The sequence below is a fragment of the Squalius cephalus genome, assembly GCF_949319135.1.
Source record: "Squalius cephalus genome assembly, chromosome: 15".
Classification (NCBI taxonomy): Eukaryota; Metazoa; Chordata; class Actinopteri; order Cypriniformes; family Leuciscidae; genus Squalius; species Squalius cephalus.
In genome coordinates, this window is record NC_137136.1 from 12323359 (window position 1) to 12349629 (window position 26271).

Genomic DNA, 26271 nt, shown 5'->3' on the forward strand with positions numbered 1-26271 from the left:
TTGTTTCAGAAAATCACTTTGACTAAATAGCATAAATTTGAATCAAAACATTATTGTGCCATGTTAAAAGCTTAAAGATGACAGTAAATTTGAAAATAAATATTTATTACTTATTTTTAACTTTTTTTATCATTTTTGATGATTATTAGTGCATTCTTTATAAAGATATTTAGAAATCCATTCATTTGGCCTTCGTTGAATAAATGAGTATAAAAAAAAATTAGCCTACCATGGTAACTTTTCATCCTAGGCTACTGCAGTTGTTATGCAACAACTGTGATAACTTAGTACAATACAACTTAATTAGCCTAAAACAAACAAAAAGCACTACAAAAAAGTTTTACAGTAGCCTAATAATAATAATGGGATAATAAGTGGGAGAAGCAACATTGTCTGATACATGAACAAATTGTTCTTTTTAGTCAGATCTTTTCAGTGAATTTGATTGGTCCAGTTCACAAAATAGGTCTAAACGATTTATTCAAAAATCAGAATGATCTGATTCTTGAGTTTAACTCACTAGTTTATAGGCTAATCTTGATGTCTGGATTACCTAAGTAGATAGCCTAACACAACGTAGCCTAAACATAATTGCATTATACATAAGCCTATAATGTTTATATTCAGTACTTCAGAATAATTGCAAGTATGATACTGCTTTAATAAAACTGTAAACTGTGAAGTAATTAGGCCTTGTGGTTAACATTGCACATTCAAAATCGTGGTTAGCAAAAATGTATCAAGTCATGCCTAGCTCTAAATGCTTGTTTCTAGGGTAGCCTACGCCTACTTTGCTGTGGTCAATATAAGAATATGGTGGATACTAAAAAAAAAGAAAAAAAATCTAAGTCTGACCCTTAATCGACCAGAATTGTTTAATTATTTATTCACAAGTTGCATGAGAAGCTGCTTGTTTTGGCCAAAATGTCTACAGAAGCCTATGCAAAGCCATGCAAAAAAAAAAAAAAAAAAAAAGTACAAGAAATTAGAAGCTTAATGAAGTGGACAGAAATGCTGTCAGTGTTTTATTGGCAGTAAATTGCGTTGATGTGAGTTCTCATAATGAGTTGTGACAGACAGTAGTTGCAAGGCGTATGCCGATCTGCTTTTATTGGCTTGTGATATTACTGCGTTATTCAAGCTCGTATTTAACAACACTGCTCAAGTAATGGTGTTGCCAGTGTTAGGCTTCTCATAGAACTGAATTAGGTTTCAAAAGAGATATACAAATATCCCCTAAATTATTATTATACTTCTATTTACAGTGTTGGTCTACATTGTTTAATGATGCTTTTTATAAGGACCTAAAATGAAGGAAACAAAATATAAAGGATGTTTGAGGTAGGCTATCAAATGCCTGGGACATATCTCAGCACCGGAATAGCATACTAGTATACTATTACTATTTAATATTACAATATAAAGATATGGTTGAAGTAGTTGGAGTTGTAGCCTACTATGTATGACATTTCCTATCCAGCTCATGTGTTTTTGTTGGGACAGTTTAATACGTTTAATTACAGTGCTCTGGCGCCCCCAACTGTCAAAAAGTGAATGTTCAAAATACAATTATCCGTTTAGAATGAAAGGCAAACCTATTATAAATAATTCATTTAAAACTAAATGACATAACTCGTTAATCAGTCTCTATAACTAATCGAGTGTCTCAATCATGGACATTATTTTGGGTTAGTTTAAAACGAACATTACGTCAGCATTTAGCCTACTCGCCCTCATGTTGCTCCAGACCTGAAAAAAATATCATAAATATTAGAAAAAGTAGTACATTTCACTTGTGTACTATTCCCATTTTATATGGCAGCTTGTGTCAAAAACTTTTAACTGATTTTTACTGAATAATTCGGATTGTAATGGGATAAAGCTGTGTGAACTGGATCAACCGATTCGCTCAAAAGATTCGACTCAAAAGAATCTGTTCACTTCATGAACCCGTCAACGACTCGAGGGTTGGCGGGTGACAAGATTTTCTGTCTATTTTTAGGACACAAATTTCAGTCTGTTCGGCGCACAAAGATTTTATATTACTTTGAATATTTCACAAGTCATATATGGACTTTTATAGTGTTTTTCTTCAGTATGGAGCTCAATAATGTCAGGCTGTATTTGAAACACATTTCATTCAACTCAAGGCATACATTTGAACAGCTTGTGAATTTCCTAGGAGTCAAAACCATATCCTTGGCATTGCTTTGAGCAACATGAAAACTATTTTCATTTTTGGATGAACTGTTCCTTGAAAAATATTTGTGTATTTTTTCCCCCCTTGAGCAACTGTCCTAAGCTTCGTAAGTACAGGTCCAAATTAAGCATAAACAGTTAAAAACCTTTAATAATTACAATTATGTCCATCTTGAGTGTGTGGCCAAGTCAAAGACAAAACATGAATACTGATTCCGGTGTGTACATGTTTTATTTCGTGAATGATAACACCTTTGGCAAAACGCAAGACAGGCATAATTTGTGTCCTATATGTAGTCTTAGAAACAAGAATCACAAGACGGCTTAAAGATCAATTGGTTTGTGTTCTTCATATTTCATTTAGCTTCCATTAAATTATAAATGACAGAGCTGATTGCAAGATAATATGAAGCATCTCTACAGACATGCTTGGAATGGATTTAACTGATTCAAATGTCCTGCCACTTCAGCTTTCCTTAATATTTTAATTTTACAGCAGATTTTCTCCGAATCAAAAACATCATGGTGATTGGTGATCGGAAGAGTGAAAGCAAAGATTAGTGAGTTATAAATGTGAGCACAACTGCATTGGCACCTCAGAACCGGAATGTAAGGTATTAAGGTTCGTCCTACAATGTCCTCGGATTGCATGAGCGACATGCCAAGGATGCCATAACGTAACTGGAGGGCAACAGTACAGCATACCAGTTTTAATTTTGTTAGTTAGGATCCCTGACATCTTCTAACGTAAGTGCAATCACAGTGTCCTAGAGGTCAAATGGAACGATACAACTTTTTCCTCAGTCTTCGGAGTCTCAAACGCTCTCCCATGTGTGACTTTGTAATATCTCTGGGCCCTGAACCAGTGCATATGCAACACCCACCCACCCTCTCCACTAAATACATACATTTACATGTGCGCGCACACACACACACTCAAGACAAAATCCACATTGCAATCCCTTTAGTAACCTTTCATACACAATGCATGGGTTGTTTAGGTGACCGAGTGTGCATGTGTGCACTAGGGGCTTGCATCAGGCAGGCAAACTCTACATAAGGCTTCAGAAGTATACATTTTGTGCACCACAAATTTTCACAGAAGTCTGCAACATTCACGTGTTGAGGAGTAAACCAGGTATGTATTTAAACTTGGCTACTGTGTTAAGTGACCAGCAGCATATCATACAGCATTCATCCAAGTTGTCAGGCAGTTTGGCCTGACGGGGTGAGAGGTTTCTTGCTGTGCTTTTGTTTTTTCCTCAGTGACTTGCACTTTGTTACTTGTTCTCCTGAGGAACAGTTTGTTAATGCCTTTTAGTCACAAAAAAAGTGTTCCACCTTCTTTTGTGCCTCTTCCCTTCCATCCATCTGTAGCTTAGCTTTGCAAGCTTACCCATGTTACATTTCTGCCCCACCCACTGCAGCAAGTTTATTTTAATGACTTTCAAACTCTTTTGCTTCTGCTTATAAAGCTTTTGGGAGCAGTAATGGTCAGCATACTCAGAATGCAGCCCATCTTGTAGTCTCTCTCTTATTACCTTTTCCATCATCTCCACACTTTTTATCATTGTCTTTATTGCCATTTATCTACACAGTGCTCCTGGGGGTTCCGTTTAAGGCAACAGTCTTCATGAGAGGGGTGCCAGTGGGTTGGCTGCTTGTCCTTGAAGTGGAAACACCCACTTCGAACACTTCATGAATGGCTTTCCGGAAACAGTGGAAATTGTAGTCTATCAATCCTGTGGCACAAAAAGGAGAATTAAAAAGAACCCAAGACCTACCGCTAGAATAAAAGACACCAATATAACAGCATTGCTGTGGTGTACCTTTACGCTCAAAGCTCTCTTCTCTCAGGATGCAGACCAGAGCGAGGAACCTGGTGACCTCTTTCAGGTACAGCACTGTGGTGTTGTTGAGTTTGATGATGGCCATAGACTCCTTATCATATGCACTGCCACTGCCATCCTCCTTTAACCTACACAATTAAAACAGGCACTCACTATGCAGAACTGATAAAAAGCATGCTAAAAATAATGGTAAGAAAATGTGAGCTCCTCTTCTTCAGAGAAAAAGTACATAAATAATTTAATGAACTCTACAACCATGGCCATATTTTAACAGTATGTAGAAATGTATATGTTGAAATGTTATGTAAAATGATTTCTAGATAGATAGACCTATATGCAAATAGAAATCATATACAAAGTCTGACCCGTAAATACAGGAGACGTCGATGACCACATCAATCATGTCGCAGCAGAGCTCGTAGGACTGCATGTCCACCGGTGAACTGTCAGTGGCGATGTAAATCTTACTGACGACGTCAAACAGGAAGGCCTTCTCAATCCCTGAATTCTATTAGCAGAGAAACACACATACACACATTGCATAATGCCCTGCAGGGTTTGATATGGGATCTTACAGCATTGAGAGCATAATAAAACATGCATGAGCATGACTGCATTGGAGATGGAGAGCCATTTCCACTGCAACAACAACACTATATATTCTTCATAATGACAATAATGTAGTGACCAAAGAGGGAATGGAAATTCATTAAGGTGCAACCATCTAGAAACACTGAGGTAGAGACACATACAGATATAAAGATGTTGAGAAGGTTCTCCAGTGTGGGAAGCTGAGGGATGAGCTTCTGGACAACTTTACTGAAGGCCTCGAAGATGGAGTGATCATATATACTGGTCAAATAGAAACTGCAGAGGACAGAAAAAAAAATCCTTAGAATGAAATACAAAACATCCGACAGATTTAATACAGCTAATACACCTAGTTCTCATTTGACCAATTATTAACACAGTGATCCAAATGCAGTGTAATGCTTTTCTTAGGTTCGCATTAATGGTACCGCATTTACACAGTGAACCAATTAAGATTTTATTTGTATTCATTATGTGGCACAGATTAGATCTAGTTGCAAATGTTTAAACAGCACAACTATTCAAACTAATTGGAAGGGTAGTTAAAGAAACGTTTCTCATAACATTCACTCCTGACAACTGCAATCTCACATGCATATGTGCGCGCGGTGAACAGTTAAATCCACTACACGGTTAAAATGGCCGTCTTAGTGGGGTATTTATGTCAAAACAGTTACGTGACTATATATTGGGGAGACAAAAATTTGCTATGTTTTTGCAGACAGCATCTGTTGCCAAATGAACAGAAGTGTTACCGAGACAAAAGACAGCAGAATCTGCCAGAACAGAAGTAGCTTAAAGGCTCTGCCGTTTTGGACAGCAGCCTCAGACTTAGTAAAATATCCTCTCATATCAGACCGGTCTGATGTGCAAATTTCTCTTCTAAAAACAATGAGCAACACAATTAATAATAATTTATACATTATGATAGGTGACAAAACTGAGAAATAGTGTAAGTCTAAATAATAACCACATTCATTTGCAAAGTGAATGGTAAGTCTACAGTTTAAGGTGCTTGAGTGGTCAGTGCTTCGTAAACAACAAGGCAAGGGTGAATTGCAAGCATGCTTCTAGAGTGTTCTGCTAGAAGTATGCTTGCAATTCACCCTTGCCTTGTTGTTTACGAAGCACTGACCACTCAAGCCCCTTAAACTGTATGCTTGACTTGCTGTACCGAACCGAGCTGAAGGAAAACAAGCTTATTGCTTTTGCTTTCCTAGTATGGCTTTAGCATGTAAATGCATTTGTGTAGCCTAAGTGCTTAGTCCTTGTCAGATACTAAAATCCAGTAATCCACATGGCCTTATTGGTTCCCAAAACAATAGTACCCTAAACAGCAACCAAAAATTCCCAGAATTCTTTCTTTTTTTTTACTGAGGTGATCAGAGCATCTGAAGATGCGATTTTTAGATACAAACAAATTATACAAATGTGAATGCAAATATTTTCAGATAACACATCATTAAGCAGACACTCTTTATCTAGATCAGAGAGTTGAGAGCTGTGTATTCATCTTCACTTTCAGTAAAGAGTACCAGGAGATTCTATAGCATTAGTGAAGACATCAGAAAGAAAACATGTAATCGGATCCAGCCATTAGTGGCACTCTATTTAAATTTTGATAACAAAATTAATTTAGCAAATGCCTGTAATGACTGAGATTTAACACAGAGCTCATGAAACATCACCATTTCCTTGGAGAACCACTTTTCACCATCAATCCATTACATCCATTATTAAGTCAACACCAGAATGGCTCTGACTTAACAGTTTCTCTGATTTAGCAACGTAAAATAAACGAAACAAAAAAACTAAATCAAACAAACGTCCTTCCCACACATTTACACATTAATTAGGTGTTCTGCAAATGAAAACATTGAGAATATCACATTAAAAATAATAATAAAATCACAATGCATCTACATCAGTGCAGGATTTCGGTTCCATCTTCTCAGATCGCAGAAATAGTGGCATATATTGTGGGTCAAGAAGTATTTTAGGGTGTTCACACTTGTAATTTGGTTCGCTTGGTTCATTTGTCCAGACCCAAAAAACTAAAGAACCATTTAGTCCTGGTCACATTGGCATTTTAACACCAAACCTAAAGGCATACGGATATGTTCACATCCTGATTGGTTGGCTTTTCTTATGTATACTTAGGGACGGAGCTTACCGAACATCCAAAATAATGCTGTGTGTTGAGTTAAATGCACTCTTTGTATGCGTGTACTGTAGCATAGATATGGTGGTATTTTAACTAGCTGAGAACTTGTGATCGTGAAGAGCTTATAAAATGTGTAAAGGAGTCAAAACAGCGGCAGGAATCCCTCCGTCACACACGCAAACGAAGATTTGCTGCAAGGAGATGCAATTCTAATGCCTGTACCAAACCGTGATGGGCAATATCGAGATATGAAGAGAAAAAACAGGTATGCTTGAGCATTCTCTCCTTTTTAGGGTCGCATCTTGTGACATCATGGCCCGTTTTTAGTTAATTTACATGCCTTTGGTCTGTGTTTCGTTCATTTGGAAGCGTTCATCTGCTTGTTTGGTGTGCACCAGGGTTCGGAAATGAACCACACTAACGGAGAAATCGCACAGGGGTTAGTTTTAATCGATTCAAACATGCCAAATGTGAACACACCCTTAGTCAATAAACAGCACCAGAAATCAAATGCAAATGATTACCTGAGATGAAGTTTCTCTAAACTGGCATCTGCCAGGTCATCATTAGCCCTCTGGTGTATATCCCTCTGGGTCTCAATCTTATGGTCATCAGACAGGCCGTCTACTTTATGGATGAACACTTCAAAGTTGATCTCTGGGTTGACTCTGTAGGCCCGTGATACAGTTAGGTGGAGTCGACCAAGGGCCTCCATGTAGTCATCCTTTGAGAGGAAAAATGCTAAATAGTATGAGTTGGCAATGTACAATGTAGACGCTGACTAGGTTTAGAGAAAAAGTTATACTTGAGGCTACCAAACAAATTGAAAATTACATTTTACATATTTACAAAATAAAAGAATGAAGAATTACAAAAGAAATATGCAAAAAATATATCAGTCTCCTCTAAAAGGCAGATGACAAGAATGTTGATAGCTCTTCTTGACACAACAACACGTTATGGGGTTTGCTAATCTGCAATCTAATCAACCATATCCTTTAAAAACAACTTTCAGCTAGAAGAAACACTGAAGTGCTGAGATAACATACTGACTTCTCTGTACCAGCAGAAACACAAAGTCAATCTTGTGCCTTTTTTTTTTAACCTTGAGCCAATGCCATACAATGAACCAAGCCTAAATGACAAACAACATTCAATTAAATGAAACCAGAATGTCTGGACTCAAAGCCAAGATTTAAATGATCTAATCATTTACAACCATTAACCCATTTCAACTGCAGTTTAACACACTATTTACAATAGCTTCTCGATTGGTTACATGGGAAAGGATTCACCAGAAAAAAAATGTAAACTTCCTTTGGCAATGACAACTTTATTGATTAATTTGTATTAAAATTACTTTATTTTTGGATTGTAAACACACTTGGATATTGAGAAGATACATTTTATCAGGGTAGAAATAAAAGAATAAAATAAAAGAATAATATAATAAATAATGAATAATAAAAAATAAAAAAAACCTAGAGCTGCACGATTCTGGATAAATTGAGAATCATAATTTTTTTTTGTTTGTTTCAAAGAGAAATCACGATTCTCCCTCGATTCTGAACAAACAACTATAAAAAATAACTTTTTAAAGAAAAAGAATAAATACTAGAGGTTCTGACCAATGTTACAATAATTGCTGCAGTCTATTTAAAATGTTTAATTAATCAGATTTTTTTTTTTTTTTTAACTGTTTAAATGAATGATTTATGACTCACTCATAAATACTTCACTTGTTTCATTACTGGATGAGTGTTTTTTTTAACAAATCTCTTAAATGAATGATTCAATGACAAATACATTTTTTAACAGTCACTTGTCACAATGTAATCGATACAATCGTCATTTTAAGTGCCAAGTTACTATTAAAAGCTGATCACTCTACCGTAGACAGTGTTCAAATCCAAACTATAAACTTATCACAGTTCTTCAGAAATAATATGAATATCTGTAACACAGAAATAACCATACTGTGTGTTTGACTATTTTGAAAAGACTGTTTGTGAAGCTGTTTAATACCTATACATGACAACCGCTCTCTCTGGGTCAGCGGCAGCGCCGTCGCAGATTTAAATGTTCTGGTGTGATTTTGTCAAAGATTTAATATACACATAGGCAAATCGTTGTCATTTAGGAATGAGACCGTGTGAGTATTTGAATCGAGATTGTGTGATATTTTAACGATTAATAGTGCAACTCTACTAAAACCATAGATATTACACCAACGAAAATGATATAGCTGATCAGTATTTGTAATTACAATGTTTCACAAAAGAATCCAGCCAATCTCGAATTACTGACAGAAATGCATCACTATGTTGTTTGGGTGTGTTTAGTAATTAGAGTCAAGGCTTTGAATTTTCTGTTTCACCTGTGCATCGATGACAAATATCAAGGCCCCAGTTCCTCTGAAAATCATCTCGTAGTCAAAGGTAGGATCAAAAAAATCCACTTGTCCAGGGAAGTCCCAGATCTGGAAGTTGACAAAGGAACTGCTGGAGATGTCATCTTTATAAATCTTGTTGGTGCTCTCCAAAAAGAGGGTCTCGTTGGGGGACATCTTATGAAACACCACCTGATAAGTCAAAGACATTTAATACATTAAAAGCATTCTCAAAGTGCCCTGTCTCACCTCCAAGAGGTAATAAAGTCAACCAGTTGTGAAATCAAACTAAAAGCCTAGTCACATGCTTCATGGGAAGCTTACTGATGGCAAGGCTTATGTCTCAGAGGCCTCAGATTCAAATTCTTAAATCGTAAAGCCAAGGGAATCTTGGGCACTTAAAGGTTGCACTCTTTTAGCACAAAGTTTACACATTTTCTATTTATTTTGGTAGCCACTTTAGCATTAGTACAAATCGTTTTGGATGTTATACTGACACCAATTGTGTGAAATTTTGAGGAAAAGAAGTCGAAACAAAAGATATATTTCAACTACATACAATTTTTGAAAGGGTTATCTATTTTTTAGTAGTGATACAAATTTTAATTCTTATTTCATCTGTCGCTCGCAAAATACACTAAAAAACAAACAAAAGTCATGTTCGCCACAAAGCAAACATAACAATATGCTGCTCCATTTAGAATCAAGTGGTGCATAAATGAAGTTCTGCATTATGAATCATGTTACAGATTTCATATCAAATACCCTTTCATATACCCTGAAAGTCATTGTATATTTTGCTCACTGCTGACACCTACTGGCGTGGATGCATGATGCTGCGGCTTAACATCTTTTTGTTTTGTTTTCTCCATGAGTGCTTACAAGTTTAAGTTGCAACTGTCATGTGTTCACTTTCAGTGCTTGACGATGCAGCATTTATCCTGAATTGGTGGTGAGGAAGTTGTAGGTAGTCGTGACTTGTTTCAACAAGCCAAAAGGAACAGCTTGTTTATAAATAGTTTGTAGTTATTGTCATACTGTTTGGTACATTTAGAATTGTTCTTAAAGCGGAAATGCTATATAAGATGAACATAATTGTATTATTATCAGTAGTATTATCCCAATCAATTGCATGGAACAGCTGGTCATGTGACGTCACCATGGAAGCGCCCACACAAGGGTGCCCGCTCCATGTACAATAAAACAGCTTGTTCTAGTAGACTGTCTAACGTCTTCTTCCTAGGTAATTTGTAATCATTTTAATAGTATTTTTTTAAAAGCTCTGTTCATTACTTTGTGTAAAACGTTTTTAATTAGAAAAAAAAAAATCCTGAGTGAGCCTCACATGAGAATGTGTCTTTGTTACCCAAATAATAGCTTTAATCCGCAAAAATTGTAAAAGGAGGAAAAGAAAATTCATGGACAAGAATGAGCTAAACCATTTCTGTTCGTATGATCTACAATACATCATCGGTGTTGAGAGGTTGTGGGGGATGCTGAATGTATGAATAAGCATTTCAGGTTTTGATATGAAGAAATCACGTGCCACATCAATGCCGGGTGAGTTATCACAACATGAACATAGGACATCTATATGCTACATATTCTTAGCCAGATGTCTGAATGTGGTGTATTTAGGCCTGTGTGGCATCCAAGTCCGTAAATCCACCGCTGCTTAAGAAATAGGTTGGTAACGGCTCTGAGTGGTGATCTTGCCCGTGCCCAGTGACAGTTCGGCTGCCTGGGGCGGCTCTGACCCGGTTCTAACTCACTCGGCTAAGAAGTCAGCAGGGGAAAAGAACGTAAGTTACACTGTCTAAATAAAATCTCTTCCTCCTACCTTTTGGATAGATGACTTCCCGCTCCTCCTTAATCCCATCAGCAAGATTCTCGGTTTGCTATCGGAGGGACTTGGACTGTCCTCTATGTCTCCCTCCTCTTCTCCATATCCAAAATCTTTGGGAAACGAGTCCGCCACCCCGTAGCTGTCCGCCAGCGGTGCCTCGTACTGGATCGACATGTTGACCCCCCTCCCCAACCCCTTTAAAATATAACCTGGCTGATTATTAGTAATATAATCAGCACAAAATAAAGGCTGAGAGAACAAACATAAAACCTCGTTATACTAGAAATGGATGAGAGCAAACTTATTATGGATTCTCCTTTAAATCTTCAGTCTCTTGTGTTTCCCATCTCGATGAAACGCCCACTTAAGATCGACACTCGCTTGTAATTGGGCAACCACCCAGTAGCTCGTATGCTGATTGGACAAGTAAAGTGTCATTCAAGTAAGCTATTGAAATGCGGGCGGATCGTTCCAAGTCATGTGCCTGGTAGTCACCTGACAAACGGAATCGTGTGAATGGTTGTTTTTTTTCGACCTTTCACCTGAAATGGTGTTTCTTGTCTTCAAATGCTGATAAAGAATTGTTGGTAATTGTTAAATGTTGTTTATCCCTTTCAATTTTCCCTGTGGGAAAGAGGCTTCACATTACTCCCCGCCCCGGATATTAAACAAACTATGCCCTTTCTAAAACAAGTATGAATCAGCTTTGTTTTACGGCCTGTTGTTCATGATTATGATCGATGAGTGAGAGCAATTTTATAAATACCTTATAGGCTATAAGTTTATAAATACCGTAGGTTAGCCTAAGGTCTAAAAGTAAATGTCAGTTTTATTTTAATATTAAAAAATGTAAAACTACCATATTTTGCATGAATAATGTTGAAAGCTATAACTTATAGCTTTCAACATTATTCATGTCAAATATGGTAGATTTAAAAATGTTAATATTAAAATAAAACTGACATTTACTTTTAGACCTTCCAAAACTTTATTAAACAGTCTGTTGTTTATTATATAATGAAGCTATGCCACACATAAATCGTGTATCTCGGTTTTGTGTGAACCACAGGCTTTTACAACACTGGCTGACCAATGTGTCACATGGCTGCAAAGCCAATGTTGTTATTGTTCAGTTTTACTAATGTGTATATGCACAACCAGTGCCATTGCACAACTAGGCCTATACTGAGTTTTCCGTCAAGATTGCAAAACTGCTGCAGTTTAGTTTTCACAATTTTAGCAGCACAGATACATTGAATTCATAAAACATTCATTTAAAAGATCAATTTAATGATCCCTGGAATGTTGGGACAACAGATTTTTTGTGGTTAGGACACAACCAAATAAGAAGCATAACGCAAGGATGCGATCTTATCTTATTTAAGATTTTTTGAAATTGTGCTAGTAAAGGTTTGCCATTCAAGAGTTGAATAGGAATGTAGAATTGTCTTAATTTGAGCAACTGTTTTGTTGTTTGAATGACACATGGGTTGTGTTTTGTTATTCACTTATGCTTTCTTTTTCTAAAACAGCATAGAATCCAGATCCTAAAACTCAAATTAAGCAGCCTTTTAGCTGCTAATATCTAAAGTCAAAGTATAAATATTTTTGTGTGAGGACTCAAAATGTATGCATATATGCTTTAGTCCAGTAGATGGTGTTGTGAGCACGTATTAGCTGTATTATTTATATTATTATAATATTATTTATACACTGCAATGTGTTATTAAAATTCAGGGAGAACAAGGATTAATAAAAACAACTTTTAAATGGCTCTGTCCCCTTTTAATGGGAAGTAATATCAAATTTACGATTCTTCTCTTTAGTCAAGTTGTAAAACAAGAATAATTTCTTCAGAAGCAAAGCGTGTCATGAATAGATGACAATAACATTTCAAGCTGACAGTAATTGGCAACAGAAAACACAAAAAAAGTTAATATTTGGATTTGGTGGTTTTGTGGAAAGTTCATTAAAGCCTGTGGGGAAAAGCTGTTGGATATTTTGGTACTTACAACTTGTAGCTTTTACAACTACTAGCATTAGTATTGGTGAACGTTAAGGTTCTTAGCTTCATCCTGTTGATAAATTAAAGCAATTGTTCATGATTAAATAATGCAGTAGGCTATATGTACATTTATATGATTCAATTTAGATATAATCTAAAATCTAATCATAGTAGTAATGTTAATATAACACTTGCAATGAGTAACTTCTTTCTAGCAAAAATGTATTTGTTCACACCACGGGGCTGTTGAATGCTTGAATCTGATTGGTTTACAAACGGTCTAAAGCGTGCAATTACTTTCAGGGAAACGCGCAGCTAAAGTAGTTCCAGGCAGGTCTTGGCTGTATTACATGTCCATGTTGCAAAATGATTTCAGTTATTTCAAAGGTCCTTACAGTCTACAACAGAGAAATAACCAAAAACCACACTTACCAAGCAAATAAATATAGCAAACAATTAAATAAAAACGACAAAATATTTCCATGTTTTTGACACAAAATTGCGTTTTTCTATAGGCTACGGAAATCACATGCTCTCTTTCTCCCGCACTCTCTCCGTCCCTCAAACGCACACATACAATACGGACACATTCACACAGAAACATGTGGTTTGCGCTGCTTTGACGATTTTATCAGTAAAATAGTTTAGCAACTTAAAAGCTGCATGACATTTTTTCACTAGCGAGGTAAAACCGGCACTGTTCTTGAAGCATATCAACTTGCAGTTTTGCTATTAGACACTGCTGCCAAACAGTTGAGAGACACACACTCCACAGACTGAGGTATTTCACATACATTCTCTCTCTCATTAATAATTAATCTGCTATCAATGGCTCAAGCCTCCATTACTAACTCTAAAATTATGCTTTTGGCGTGGGGTGAGACGCATTAGAAATTAGTCCGAGCAATGTCTTGAGTGTGCATTATTTTTTAATAATTCAACGTTATGTCTTCAGTAATCCCTTACTTATTCTGCTTTTTTTAATCTTTTGAGATTTAGTTGAAATCTAATTTAGAAATGCTCTTTGTCCATATGCTTAGAAAAGACTGACTTTACAAATACATTTTCAATCTGGCTTGATTGCATTGTAAATCAGATCAGTTTATTTAGCTGTAATATGACATATGCAGATAGAACAGGTTTATTTTTACAGTATAATTTCTTGCAGATTTTTACAGCTGTTCTAATTCAGCACTATGTTTTAAAATTGGGATTTTCTTTTACCATTACACCATTTTGACTTCTGATGCACTTAAAAAGAGAAATGTCCAGATGAGAACAAGGCATATAATCAAACATACAATCCATATCCTGTATTGTAGTCATACTACTATTGTTAATTAAGTATACTGTCTGTGTGTACTGCTGAATTGATATGTATAAAAGGACATGTACATAATGTAGTACATAATATAATTATGTATAAAACAATCCATAATGAGTGCTACCACTTTATAAAGTTGAATATAAAACTTCAGTCTGAGATTGCTTCCGTGCTAACATCAAAGCTGTAGTCGATGTTAACTTTACAGTCACTCTGGTCAATTTCCATCAATTTATAACTACAAAAATTATATGGCTACCATCTATAAGTTTTTCTCATATCTTTAAGTCTGTGGGAGCAGCTCGCCTGCTACTGGAACTGCTGGCCAATGAGGCAGGATGGCTTGGTGACGCTCGTGGACTATGCCGTGACTCAGAGCTGGATTCTTCTATTGAATCAGGAGAGGTGGGCCTGCTCCGCTTGGAATCAGACCTGGACAAAGTACGTGCCCGCACAGTGGCGTAGGGATAGCGGGCTTTAGCGCCTTCCAGGGAATCCGAGTCTGAGCCGTTGCCTTCTACAACCGTTGAGCAGTTCGATGGTGCGCTGGCCTTCCATGGCTTCTTTCCAACGCCAGACGATGAGTGAGAAGATTCTCTGAGGTGGCTCGATGAGTCTGGAGTCTTGGAGTCCTGCCCTTTCCTGTGCGAAGGTGGAGGGTGGACAGAATCTTCTCCCTCCTCTTGCTTCGGCGGCGTGACGGAGTTGCAAGGTGGGAAGCGCGTGTCACTGCTGGTGTTGTTGGAATTGCTGTTGTGCTCTGTGGGACTGTGCTGCGAGTACTTTGGTGCATCAGAACCATTTTTAGCTGGCAAATCACCCTGAATGGGCAAGAAAGCAGAGGATGGGTTAATCAAAGGAGGGTAGCCGGTTCCATCAGGTGGTCTCTCGAGCAGAAGGTTGTATCCGCTGGGTGCAGATGCAATGGTGGCCTTGCGGCCAGTTGAGGTGCCGATGCACGTCTGATGGACCACAGAATCTTTCTTCAGCTTGTTGGGATAGTAGCTGTCATCAGGATCATCCCTCAGCTGTGGGTAGTAGTTCAAAATGACCTTTTTAAGCTTTTTGTAGCCCAGGTGCAGGATCTCCAGGATGTTGAGAAACAATGAGATGGCAGCTATGCATTGCATGAACACCATGAAGACGCTTTTCTCAGTGGGTCGAGATACAAAGCAATCCACCGAATTTGGGCAGGGCTCACGCTCACATTTGTACAGCGGATCTAGTTGAAACCCATACAGAACATATTGTCCGGTCATGAAGCCCACCTCCACGGCAGAGCGGGTGACTATGTGAGCCACGTAGGTGCGCAGAAGGGACCCCCTCAACGGAGCTTTGTTCAGCTTCCCTTGGTCGATCTGCCGAAGCTCACGTTCTATTTTGCGTCGAACTTCCGCCATCTCCACATCCACGGCCTCAAGTTCACGTCTCAGTGTCATCTTTTTGCGCTGCCGCTCTTTCTCAAGGGCACGGAGGCGGTAGAGGGCATGGCCCATGTACACCAGCGAGGGTGAAGAGACAAAAATGACCTGCAACACCCAATAGCGGATAAGGGAAATGGGGAATGCTTTGTCATAGCACACGTTGCGGCATCCAGGCTGCTCGGTGTTGCAGATAAAGTCAGCCTGTTCATCATTCCACACATCCTCGGCCGCCACCCCAAGCACCAGCATGCGGAATATGAAGAGGATGGTCAGCCAGATCTTTCCCACCATAGTGGAGTGGATATGCACCTCTTCCAAAATCCCACCAAGGAAGTTCCAGTCTCCCATTTTCACTCGGGCATTTTTGAGTCTGTTAGGAGAGGAAATAAGAAGCAAGAATCATGAAAATGGACCGTGAGTCGCATTTGAATAATGTAATACTTTGAATAAAAATGTTGTACCCAATTTTTATTTGATTATCGCGCATATCACTTTCATCCTTACTTTCAAACTTACTTTTATTTGAAATGAACAGAGCTAAGCTTTCCCAAACTAAGAACATCTCAGAGTTACCCTGTATATTAAATACATAAACCATAAATAGGTGGACTTCTTTTTCAAAACTAGGAAGGAATAACAAAAAAAAGACAAAAAATGAATTGCAAACTAAAAAAATTGATGCGTCTCCATTGCAAGCATCGAAGCATCTCAGGAATTAGGTATAATTCAGACATAAACATTGAATCCGCCCAACTAAAGTCAGATTAATGGCAGATCAGTATGGGGTTTTCAATTACAGATTCTTGTTTGGTTGCAAACAAAATATTATAATAATAATAATACATTTTTTTTTTACAATATTTATACCTGAATTTAATGCAAACAAATTAATTTGGTCCCAAACAACAAATAGGCAAATGCTAGACTAGAGCCAATGATTGGATCATTACTGCACTGATTATTATATTTCTAGCATGTTATATGTTTGGCAACAGTTTTTCTAACCCTAATTGGTGGAGTGTGTAAGAGAGGTGCATCAATTTTTGGTCAAGATTATCTTGATCTTTGGTCAATATGTTTAATAAATGAAAAGCTACACACTCCATCAATTAGGGTTAGAAGAACTGTCTCCAAACATGCCAATAACATGCACTGCAATAATGATCCAAACATTGCCTAACTTAGGCACCTATATTAGGTATAATTACAGCAAGCTTAACTAAACTCTCTAAATGACTTACTAAATAATCAACAAAACATGCAGTGCTACTAAATGCAGTCAATCGGTGCATTGCTCTAAGCATCTTTTTGTTGAAAGTAAACATAGATAAATAAACTGAAGCACCAACATACCTTAAACAAACTGGGAGAAAATGAAGTAAATCTTCATTGTAAAAGCGACTCAAATGCTACTCCAACGCCTACATCTTGTTAAGGACAAAAAGCTAGAGTTATGCCATCCTGTTTATCGTTAAAGCTCTCGACTAAACACAAAACAAGCAGGTCTTCTTGGTGCCAACTTATAGGCATGCAGGAGAAATCAATGCGTTAGCCCATGTAATGTACCTTACAGCAGTATGGACAGAATGCCGCTGCTTCAAATCCCCGCGGGTCATACAGGCGCGACGAGGCCACCAAAATATTAAAAAATCGTTGGTGCCCTGCACATCTGATGCAGCACATCACCTGAACTTTTGTGACCCCCTCTTTCCTCTCTGTTGGCACCGAAAGAAGGTTTCCAAATGTGCAGGGGTGTTGGCAAGCGCACTGGTTCTGTATGTCAGTGCTTCAATAACCAGTACTCCACTGTAAACATGAAGGGAGCACTGAATTGATTGTGGATGCCATGCATAAATAAAACATTGTCGAATGATAAAGCCCCCTCTTCTGTATGAATTTAAAGCTCTGTTACACCTGGTGCCCGCTTCATGCTCTTGTGCACCCGCTCTTAATCAGTTCACAGTCTTGCATGTTTGATTGCTAGTTAACACCCATTAGAGAACGATTTTTCAGCTGAATAGCAAAAATAGACCAATTCTGCACGCAAGCCTGAGCTAAAAGCACAAGCACAACACTACGAATTACCACATTTTGTAAAGAGAAATGAAGGCCTGTTCTTTTAATAACCTAAAACCAAAACCAATGATTGACATTATGAGTGTAATGTCGATTAAAACTGCATTGAGAGTTGTTTATTGTTATCCATGACAGGGATCACAGCTTAACACAATGCTTTTAATGGCATTTGGACACATGTTGGCACTACTTTTAGTCGTCAATACTTTGAGAAGCAATCAATCGGTCATGTCCGATTTCATACTCTGCTGGGTCCAGCCCAATGTAATTAAGTTGTCTCTGCTAGTTGTGGAGATATTTTATTCCATTTAAAAGAAATCAATGGTGCAACCCCATTACACTCACTAACTATGCCGTTGGTTGGTCTAACCCATACCCGGCCTGCTATTTAGGGGCAAGCCCTATTTAACATAGTGAGTGAGTCTCTTCATTACACAACTGAATTAAATTGTTTAATATAGCTTTGGTATTTCAAAAAGAGAAGCACATCAGGTTAGCTTGAATGCATTTCATGCTCCCTGATGAGTACAAAACATCTTTCCAATTGAAACATTTTATGACCTTCCCATATGATCATATTAATTAAAAAACATTTTATGCATTTAAACACCATCCTTGTTCAGGCCTAAATATAAATTGGCATCTGTTGTTTAGCCATAAAGGTACAAAATCAAACATTATTAGAATGTCACAATAATAAAATATATTACAAGCACTACTTGAGTAGTCAATTTAGTTTTAGACAGTTTTTCTAATGACTAACTTTTTGAGCTTAATTAAATATTTATATTCTCTACATATACCGTTATACAACAACTATTAATTCGTCATGATACGTCAGTACATCCGTCATAGATGTGGTCAAAATGACCATAATTCATCTATATATACAGTATATATGTAATCTTGTCATAAGATGTTTCTTATGTAAAATAAAGTATATATATTTCAGCATCATTACTTCAGTCTTCAGTGTCACATGATCCTTCAGAAATCATTCCAATATGCTGATTTGGTGCTCTGGAAACATTTATTATTTTCAAAATTGAAAACAATTGTGCTGCTTAATATTTTTGAGGAACCCTTGATACTTTTAAGTATCATTTGATGAATATAAAGAACACCATTTATTTGAAATAAAAAATCTGTAACTTTTGATTCATTTAAGGAGTCTACGTTGAATACAAGTATTCATTTCTTTCAAAGAAAAAATCTTAATGACGTAACAACGCAGATTATGTTCATACATGTATTTGTACTACTAAAAATAGATTAGAACAAACTGTTTGCGGAAGGCAGGGGAATATCCCTGGTGGTGCCCGATCGGCTTTTCTGTTAGTCAGGGTAAATAACTGAACTTCTGATGAACATTTAGTTGAAAACACAGCCCCAGACATAAGTCAATATTGTTCTAAAAATGGACCAGAATTAGATTAATACATATTCCAGGAATGGGTGCGTTGCACATTGATTTGATTCACAACCCAAATTCTGGTTTGTACTGGAAAGTAAATGTGCCTAATTGATGTAATTTGTCAACAGAGTGGAAAATCAGCCTCAAAGCAACCTCTTCACATCCTCAAATGCACTTTGAGGACTTACAGGTCACATCAGGAAAGATATTTTTAGAAACATGCATTGAAAATGGCAGATATTCAATTTATTATAGCACAGGTGTGAGGACTAGAATAAGTAGCCTATATATAATAGAATCACTTAGAGAAAGCATGCTTGAACGATCAGTGAACTATTTTGTGCCATGTGGCTGGAGTTTATTTGTTAAATTAAGAAGAACAAACTTAATAGGGGTCTGTATCAGTCCTTTTAACACGCCTTTTTTGCAGCAAACACGCTGTATGAAGGACTTCAGTGAACTCTGAAGTGCCATGAATATCATAGTAGCTCAGACAAATGAAAATTGATTTTTGTGAACTGAAAATACCTGGAATGATCTGTTTAGACTGGCAAGAACACGTATCCATATTGGCTGGCAATCAATGATCTGTTTTGGAGAACTACCATCAGCTCATTAGAACAGAGGGGACAGAGGGTCAGAGGACATTTGTTTTGGGATGCTTTCAGGTGTGAACTCACTTTACCTTAAGCTATTCGGCATGGTACAACATTTACTCCACACACAAACCCCAGAATTAACCAGTACATAAAACAATTAAATGTAAAGCAAGTGAATACAATCAATGAACATGTTTGTACATGTTATTTTATTTTAAAAACACATTTCCATGTCATTAGCAGTGAACTGACACAATTTCCTATTGATTATAGGTCAATAACTTACGTAATCCCACATTTAAACTACATTGTTGTGACCTCAGGTTGAGGTCTGTCCACATGCTGATCAGTGCTGCCCTCTGCAGTATTATAAGGACACTTCCAACATTCTGAGTCTTAAGAAATTAGAAATACATTTATAAAAAATAAAAATAAAATAAAAAAGTACATGGCAAGTTTATTCTTTTTGACCACAAAGCTCCTTTTTGGCTCCCTTCAAATCAATTAAATTGAACGGTTTGTTTAGTCATGACATCAGTTAGTAGGCCAGCATATAGAGGGCTCAATCATTTTGTGAAAACAAAATAATGGTTTCACAAAAAAATGGAAATTTTAAACGTTTTTGTTCCTGAGTCACTAAATAAATTGAGGAGGTGTGTTTAAGCAAAACCAAAAAAGGGAATATTTGGATGTAAAATCTTTCTTAAAAATGACATTTACTTACTTTAGATTGTATGTAGTGTATTAGCATACGACCTTAAGAGTCTTTCTGACAGTTATATTGACCTGAGACTTGCTTCCTTTAAAAAGCCATGATTGTCCATTGTGAACTGAAGCATGACTTCAACCATCATCCTCACGCGGGTGCTGGGGACAGGAATATGTTGAAAATGACAGCAAACAAGAAGAAGACGATGTATCCCACAATGCACATCCAGAAGCGTGGGTCCTTGAGGAGCGCTTTATCGTAGTTGGTGAAAAAAACATAACCAATGGTCATGCCTGCTACACCACCACCAATATGGGCCACAAAAGAGACCTAACCAAAAAAAAAAGGAAAGTATAAAGGACCTTTCTAGTATATCATATAATGAAGTGTGAAAACTACATTCAGAGTGAATTCTTGTGGTAAGTCCTATTTATTAAGCTTGTAGTCTAAATCATTCTAGTTGAGTATTAGGTATTCTGGTTTAATGTATGGTTTATGATTCTGCTATGGTCTTAAAAATGTCTCACCTTCATGGCAGTGTCATGGACAATGAACCTTCTGTAAATGGCAAATCCAACATCTGTTCCAACTGAAAAAAAATAAAAAAATAAAAGTCATGTCAATAGGTCCCAACAAAATGCTTAGTTTATCCAAACATTAATAGATGTCAAAAAAGATACCAATAGTAGAGTGGAAAGTGAAAATGGACGCACCAATCAGAACAATTACCAGAATGCGAAACACTCCCACAAGTGGAATCATCTCCCTGAAATTCTATAGGGGTAAAAAAACATTTTTGATTTGGGTACTTGAGTATAGTGTAGTATAGTAAATTTTATATATATATATCCCATCAAATATTACTGGAAAGTTACTCACCACCACAGCATTCATGAAGTAACCTCCCATGAGGGCATAAACACCACCTGAAGCACCCACAAGAGCACTGAGAGGGTCAAAGATGGAGCTGGCGAGAGAGCCTGAAAGAGGATTCATACACAGACACACATTCCATGAGAATATGAAGATTTGGATCAACAGCAAAATTATAAAACAGTCTAATCTTATTATTTTTCAACTAAAACCATATTATATCTAATCAGTATAGTGGAGGATCTTTCCGAATTTTAGATAAGAACCGCTCTCTCCACTTTTTGAAAAAATGCACATGCGCAACACTCTACCTGCTCCCGAGAGGGAGCGCCTATTAAACGTGTGGGAGGTTCTCCTCGTGCACGCTCTGTTTACAAGTAGCTGTCGGCATCGCTCATACAAGATTACTTTCCAAAAAGATTTGCACTTTTTCTCCAAATAGCATGCCAAACTTCACGACTGAGGCATCAGTGGGAAGCCCAACCTGTGTTTTCAGCGCACACCATCGTGTGAAACAATCTCCCAAAAACACTGGTCTTGTTTCTCTCTTCTGAGGCCTTTCTTCGTACAAACTTTTTCTCTTTTGCGACCCTCAGACATTTTCAAAGGACCCGGTGAAACGGCGAGATTCAATGAATGGCTTAAAGTTTAAACAGTAGCTCACCACACATATACACCTGAAAGTGCGCATGCGCAGAAAGCGAAAACTAAGGGACGAGCACGTACGACGGCCTTACGTAAACATATCACCAGAATGATTGACAATTAGGAGGACCAGTCTCTAGATGATCCACCCGGAAGAAAAAAATCCTCCACTATACCTTTAAAGTTTCATCTTCATAATAAAAACTCTCTTTTTTTTTTAAATGCAATATTATGTGAAACAATATGCATTTAAAGAATACACATTGTTACTTTGGAGTTGTCACATAACTTGCAGTAACTGCAATGCAATATTTGTTTGGATTACAAACAGTGAGAGATATTGTATACTGTATTCCAGTAAGAACTACTGAAATACACAAACCTACCTGCAAGGACTCCAGCCATATAGACCATGCCCACTTCAAAGCCCTTATGCACCAGCTCCAGGGGAATTCCAAGAAGAAGCTGCATTAACAGGTTTCCCAAGATATGCTCCACCCTAATTGAAGAAAAATTGTCATATATTAAAGGTAGGGTAGGCAATTTCGGAGAGGCTACCAATAGCAAGCTAGCTTTGAAAGCATAAGATCCCACCCTCCCTTTAGAGCGCTGTCCAAAGCCACGCCTCCACCAAAACACATGAGAGCTCAAAGCCAGAGCAGAGTCTGCAAACCGCCACGAGACGAGAGACGGCGTTAAATTACCTCATGTTTCAAAGCACACAACTTTACCATAATAATGAACATAAACAACTTAAAGAACCCTGACTTGTACCACCTGACTGCTGCAGATTCATTTCAACATTGGTAGTGTTGACATAGAAACGCAAAATTATGACGGACGGAAGTAGAACATCACAGGTTGCCATCTTTTAATTACAGTAATGACATGGCGTGAACACAGCATATGCTTGTTGTTTTTGTTCAGGAGGAACTGTAAAAGGTGGCTGCTGTTTGTTTGCAGCGCTCTGTGACTGTCTGTCTACAACTCTGCATAGCCTTACAGAAATTGCTGATGACGTGTGATGTCTGCGTGAGCAGAGTGTGCAGATGTATACACATGTTGATGAGCAGGTAGGACATCCTATATTGCATTCGGACCAAATGCAATGACAGGACAAACATTTTTTGGTTCTGAGACTTCCACAGAAGATAGGCCTATATGTAAATGATCTATTATTGATTGACATCAGTATGTGAAGAGAGTTTCAAGTCAACCAGTATAGCAAAAAGTGTTTATGAATAAGATTGCCTACCCTACCTTTAAATACCAATAATGTAATAACTAAGACGTCTGATCCAGAAATCAGCTTGATTTGTCATTCTACAGTAGAACAGGAGTTTAATAAACGTCACTAAAATTTACTTTTATTATTTCATTCATTCAGGATGACAAGGGTCTAAAAAAAGTTTTCATTGTAATTTTAAAATGAAGAAAAGAACCAAAATCACCTTACCCGGCATGTACAAACATGTAGGAGAGAAACCGCCATGCTTCCTCACGTTGTTCGGGTTTATAGGTAAGAGGACTCTCCCAGATCCCTGTACCCAGGGTTATCCACTGCTTCTGAGGCTTCCATACCGCATAGTAGATAAACACTCCTAACTAGATTGAAAAGAGTTTTGAGAGACAAGACCTGAAGTCTTCATTATGCAAGTTGCCAAAAAGCACTGTCAAAAACAAAGGCCTTCATTTCTAGGAAAGATGTTGGTTTAGCAGTATTTAACTCATATTTAGGGACATAATTTTAGTAAAAAAAAAGACAATTTTAGTCATGATTATTATATAAAAAAAATGACTCTTTCTAATGGAAGGTCTCAAAAGTTTTCTCATTTCCAAGACACTTATTTTCAGTGACTAGGTCTATTTTAAGGAATGTCCATGGAAACAAGGATGAATCTGGCTTTTCAAACACTTTGGCTAAGAAAAGTGGAAAGCGAAGCTCAAAAGAATCTCAGTTCTTTCATAGTGACACATCCCAACTAAAACATTCACAAATGAATGGAAATGTACTGGTTGCTGCAAGTTTTTATAAAGAATGAACATTTATACTAATATAGTATGAATGTTAATTCATTAATTAAACCAATCTAAACTGTTTTCTGGTCTTACAGTATTGCAGTATCTGGTCACAAAGCCTAGTCTGTTGGCTGGTTTTAAAGGAGTTTTATCTGATTGGCCAATAGATCAGATAAACCAGCTAAAGACCAGCTTGGCCAGGCTAGGAGACCATCTTAAACCAGCAAACTTTAACTGGTTCAAACTGTTGTGTGAGCAAGTAGAAACAATTCGATTTATCTGATAGCCAGAAAGATCAAATTCCAGTGGTGCAAAGGTTGATGTTTAAAAAAAAACACACACAAAAAAACATTTGATTGTACCTCCGCTAAACTGATGAGGATGATGAAGATTGGTGGCGGACAGCAGTTCGCTCGTTCCAAATACGTCTCCCGTAACTCCTCTGGAAGCATCCATTTAGAAACTTTCGAATGAATCTGTTCTACCCTGCGACGACTCCTCTTCGGGTTTGCTCGATTATCACCTTCTTCATCCCTCTGCACGGGAAAAGTGTCTTGCTCTTCGATGTCATTTTCGCCCATTTCTCTTAAAAATGCAAATCAGAAGGGTCGTTTTTTGGATTAGCCTAATTGACAATGAACCAATAAATTAAAGTTTTTAATTATTTCATGAGGCTATCAGAAAAGTTTTTAGTAGGCTAATCTTTGCAATTGCAGGAAAGCACATTTAAAAGAAATCTTAAATGTAGCCTATTTCAAAGCTATTTAGATTTCAGCTGCACATGCTTTTTCACAACTCTCTTCCGGAGTTATTGGCTCTTCCTGCATAAACAAACTCATCCTGTATGGAATTATTTGAGAGGTGGGCTATATATAGCCTACTTTTCATTTTAGAAACAACTTTATGAGAGAGAAAAAAATCTCTTGTGAGAGTGATTAATACTGAGTGCTTTTTATAAGTGCTGTTTATGCCCGAATCTCTTTTGAATAGATACTTTGCAAACATTAACTCAACTTACCCTTTCTTCTGATCCGCCACCACCTCTCACGCGTGTACAAGGGATTTATCTAAGAGCGCGCGCCGACCAGAGTTCATTAATGTTGTTGGTTATTTGAAATTATGATAATAAATTAATAAAGTCTATGTTTTAAAAATAGTAAGATAAACAAAAATAGTTGTGTGACCACCACGGACTAAAAGACGCTCTCCCTGGACGATAATTACAGGCTTCATCCAGCTTTTCCGGTTCCAGTCTTCCTTCCTCTTGTTCCTAAGTAAAGGGTCTGCAATGCAGGATCGTTTTGCTTACTTTTGTTGAGCAAAAAAAGCAACCTCTGACCCGTCAAAGTATAGTAGACTCTTTACCTGAGCTTCCGCAAACCGCCACACCTGAAGTCACGTGATGCAATTAATTGTTTTAAACGTTTCGTCCAAATAATACACGCAAAAAAAAAAAAAGAAACAACATTCTAAACACTGACAATTAACCAACCATAAACAGACAACATTTTTGAAAATACATAAAACTCATTCAAAGAGAATGGTAGCATGCTTTATGAGCACTAGATGTCGCCATTTCCAGTACAATCTACATTCAGGTTTCTTAGAGATAATTCAGACAAATGAAAATTCTGCTCATACTCGTTTTAAAACCTGTATCAGATCCCTTCTGCAGAAAACAAAAAAATAATGTTTTTTTTTATGGTTTTCCATTTAAATATATTTTAAAATGTAACATTCCTTTGATGGCAAAGCTGAATTGTCAGTATCATTACTCCAGTCTTCAGTGTCACATGACCATTCAGAAATCATTCTAATGTGCTGATTTGGAACACAAGAAACACTTATCAATATTAAACAGTTGTGCTGTGGAAATCATGTCACGTTTTTTCAAGAATCTTTCATGAATGGTTCAACTGAAAAGCATTCATTTGAAATAGTACATTTATGTTTAGAAAAAAAAAAGATTCTAAGTCAGTCATTTTTTCTATGTAATGACAATAAATGGTGGCCACATCTTGACAAGCCTTTAAAAATAAGTCGTTTACATGTCGCATACACTATATTCCAAGTCTTCTAGAGCAATTCAAAAGCTTTATACGATGAACAGAATTATAAATGTTATTCACTGATAATCTTTAGTC

The 26271-nt window shown here is 37.2% G+C and overlaps 3 protein-coding genes and 1 long non-coding RNA gene across 8 annotated transcripts; 1 reads left to right on the forward strand and 3 right to left on the reverse strand.

Moving 5' to 3' along the window:
- Nucleotides 1-2544: 2544 nt before the first annotated feature.
- rragca (Ras-related GTP binding Ca) lies at nucleotides 2545-11396 on the reverse strand. Its single transcript, XM_079895200.1, has 7 exons — nucleotides 11034-11396; nucleotides 9182-9385; nucleotides 7329-7528; nucleotides 4802-4916; nucleotides 4415-4557; nucleotides 4029-4177; nucleotides 2545-3941 (listed from the first exon to the last, which is right to left on the reverse strand). The coding sequence occupies exons 1-7, from the start codon at nucleotides 11211-11213 to the stop codon at nucleotides 3790-3792; spliced, it is 1143 nt and encodes a 380-aa protein (XP_079751326.1). The 5' UTR covers nucleotides 11214-11396; the 3' UTR covers nucleotides 2545-3789.
- Nucleotides 10367-11154, forward strand: LOC307172664. The gene is made up of 3 exons (XR_013823743.1): nucleotides 10367-10436; nucleotides 10571-10995; nucleotides 11076-11154. It is a non-coding gene; the product is annotated as an uncharacterized lncRNA (long non-coding RNA).
- Nucleotides 11397-12806: 1410 nt separating the features above from the next.
- Nucleotides 12807-17730, reverse strand: gja9a (gap junction protein alpha 9a). 3 transcript variants are annotated; one of them, XM_079895671.1, is made up of 2 exons: nucleotides 17146-17730; nucleotides 12807-16162 (listed from the first exon to the last, which is right to left on the reverse strand). In XM_079895671.1, the coding sequence occupies exon 2, from the start codon at nucleotides 16138-16140 to the stop codon at nucleotides 14644-14646; it is 1497 nt and encodes a 498-aa protein (XP_079751797.1). In that variant the 5' UTR covers nucleotides 16141-16162; nucleotides 17146-17730; the 3' UTR covers nucleotides 12807-14643. The 3 variants fall into 3 exon arrangements, with proteins under 3 accessions (XP_079751797.1, XP_079751796.1, XP_079751798.1); XM_079895670.1 differs by having other exon boundaries at nucleotides 14079-16162; nucleotides 17359-17730; XM_079895672.1 differs by having other exon boundaries at nucleotides 14079-16162; nucleotides 17364-17432.
- A 1892-nt stretch (nucleotides 17731-19622) lies between these two features.
- rhbdl2 (rhomboid, veinlet-like 2) lies at nucleotides 19623-25524 on the reverse strand. Of its 3 annotated transcripts, XM_079895689.1 has the most exons (9): nucleotides 25493-25514; nucleotides 25146-25410; nucleotides 24490-24712; nucleotides 23565-23713; nucleotides 22495-22607; nucleotides 21470-21570; nucleotides 21304-21364; nucleotides 21118-21179; nucleotides 20060-20920 (listed from the first exon to the last, which is right to left on the reverse strand). In XM_079895689.1, exons 3-9 carry the CDS (start codon nucleotides 24706-24708, stop codon nucleotides 20738-20740), a joined length of 888 nt encoding a protein of 295 aa, XP_079751815.1. In that variant the 5' UTR covers nucleotides 24709-24712; nucleotides 25146-25410; nucleotides 25493-25514; the 3' UTR covers nucleotides 20060-20737. The 3 variants fall into 3 exon arrangements, with proteins under 3 accessions (XP_079751814.1, XP_079751815.1, XP_079751816.1); XM_079895688.1 differs by having other exon boundaries at nucleotides 19623-20920; nucleotides 25146-25524; XM_079895690.1 differs by lacking the exon at nucleotides 25146-25410 and having other exon boundaries at nucleotides 25493-25521.
- Nucleotides 25525-26271: the final 747 nt, after the last annotated feature.

Excerpts from the sequence above, each read along its gene's own strand:
- rhbdl2 (XM_079895688.1), bottom strand. The coding sequence starts at position 24,708 with ATGGGCGAAAATGACATCGAAGAGCAAGACACTTTTCCCGTGCAGAGG. Across the intron at positions 21,571-22,494 it reads TATGGCTGGAGTCCTTGCAG|GCTCTCTCGCCAGCTCCATC; the intron begins GTAGGTTTGTGT and ends ATCCTCTTTCAG. Across the intron at positions 21,180-21,303 it reads TCTGGTAATTGTTCTGATTG|TTGGAACAGATGTTGGATTT; the intron begins GTGCGTCCATTT and ends ATTTTTTTTCAG.
- gja9a (XM_079895670.1), bottom strand. The coding sequence starts at position 17,408 with ATGACCCGCGGGGATTTGAAGCAGCGGCATTCTGTCCATACTGCTGTA. Across the intron at positions 16,163-17,358 it reads TCTGTCCATACTGCTGTAAG|ACTCAAAAATGCCCGAGTGA; the intron begins GTACATTACATG and ends CTCTCCTAACAG.
- rragca (XM_079895200.1), bottom strand. The coding sequence starts at position 11,213 with ATGTCGATCCAGTACGAGGCACCGCTGGCGGACAGCTACGGGGTGGCG. Across the intron at positions 9,386-11,033 it reads GGAAGTCATCTATCCAAAAG|GTGGTGTTTCATAAGATGTC; the intron begins GTAGGAGGAAGA and ends TTGACTTATCAG. Across the intron at positions 7,529-9,181 it reads TATTTGTCATCGATGCACAG|GATGACTACATGGAGGCCCT; the intron begins GTGAAACAGAAA and ends TTCCTCTCAAAG.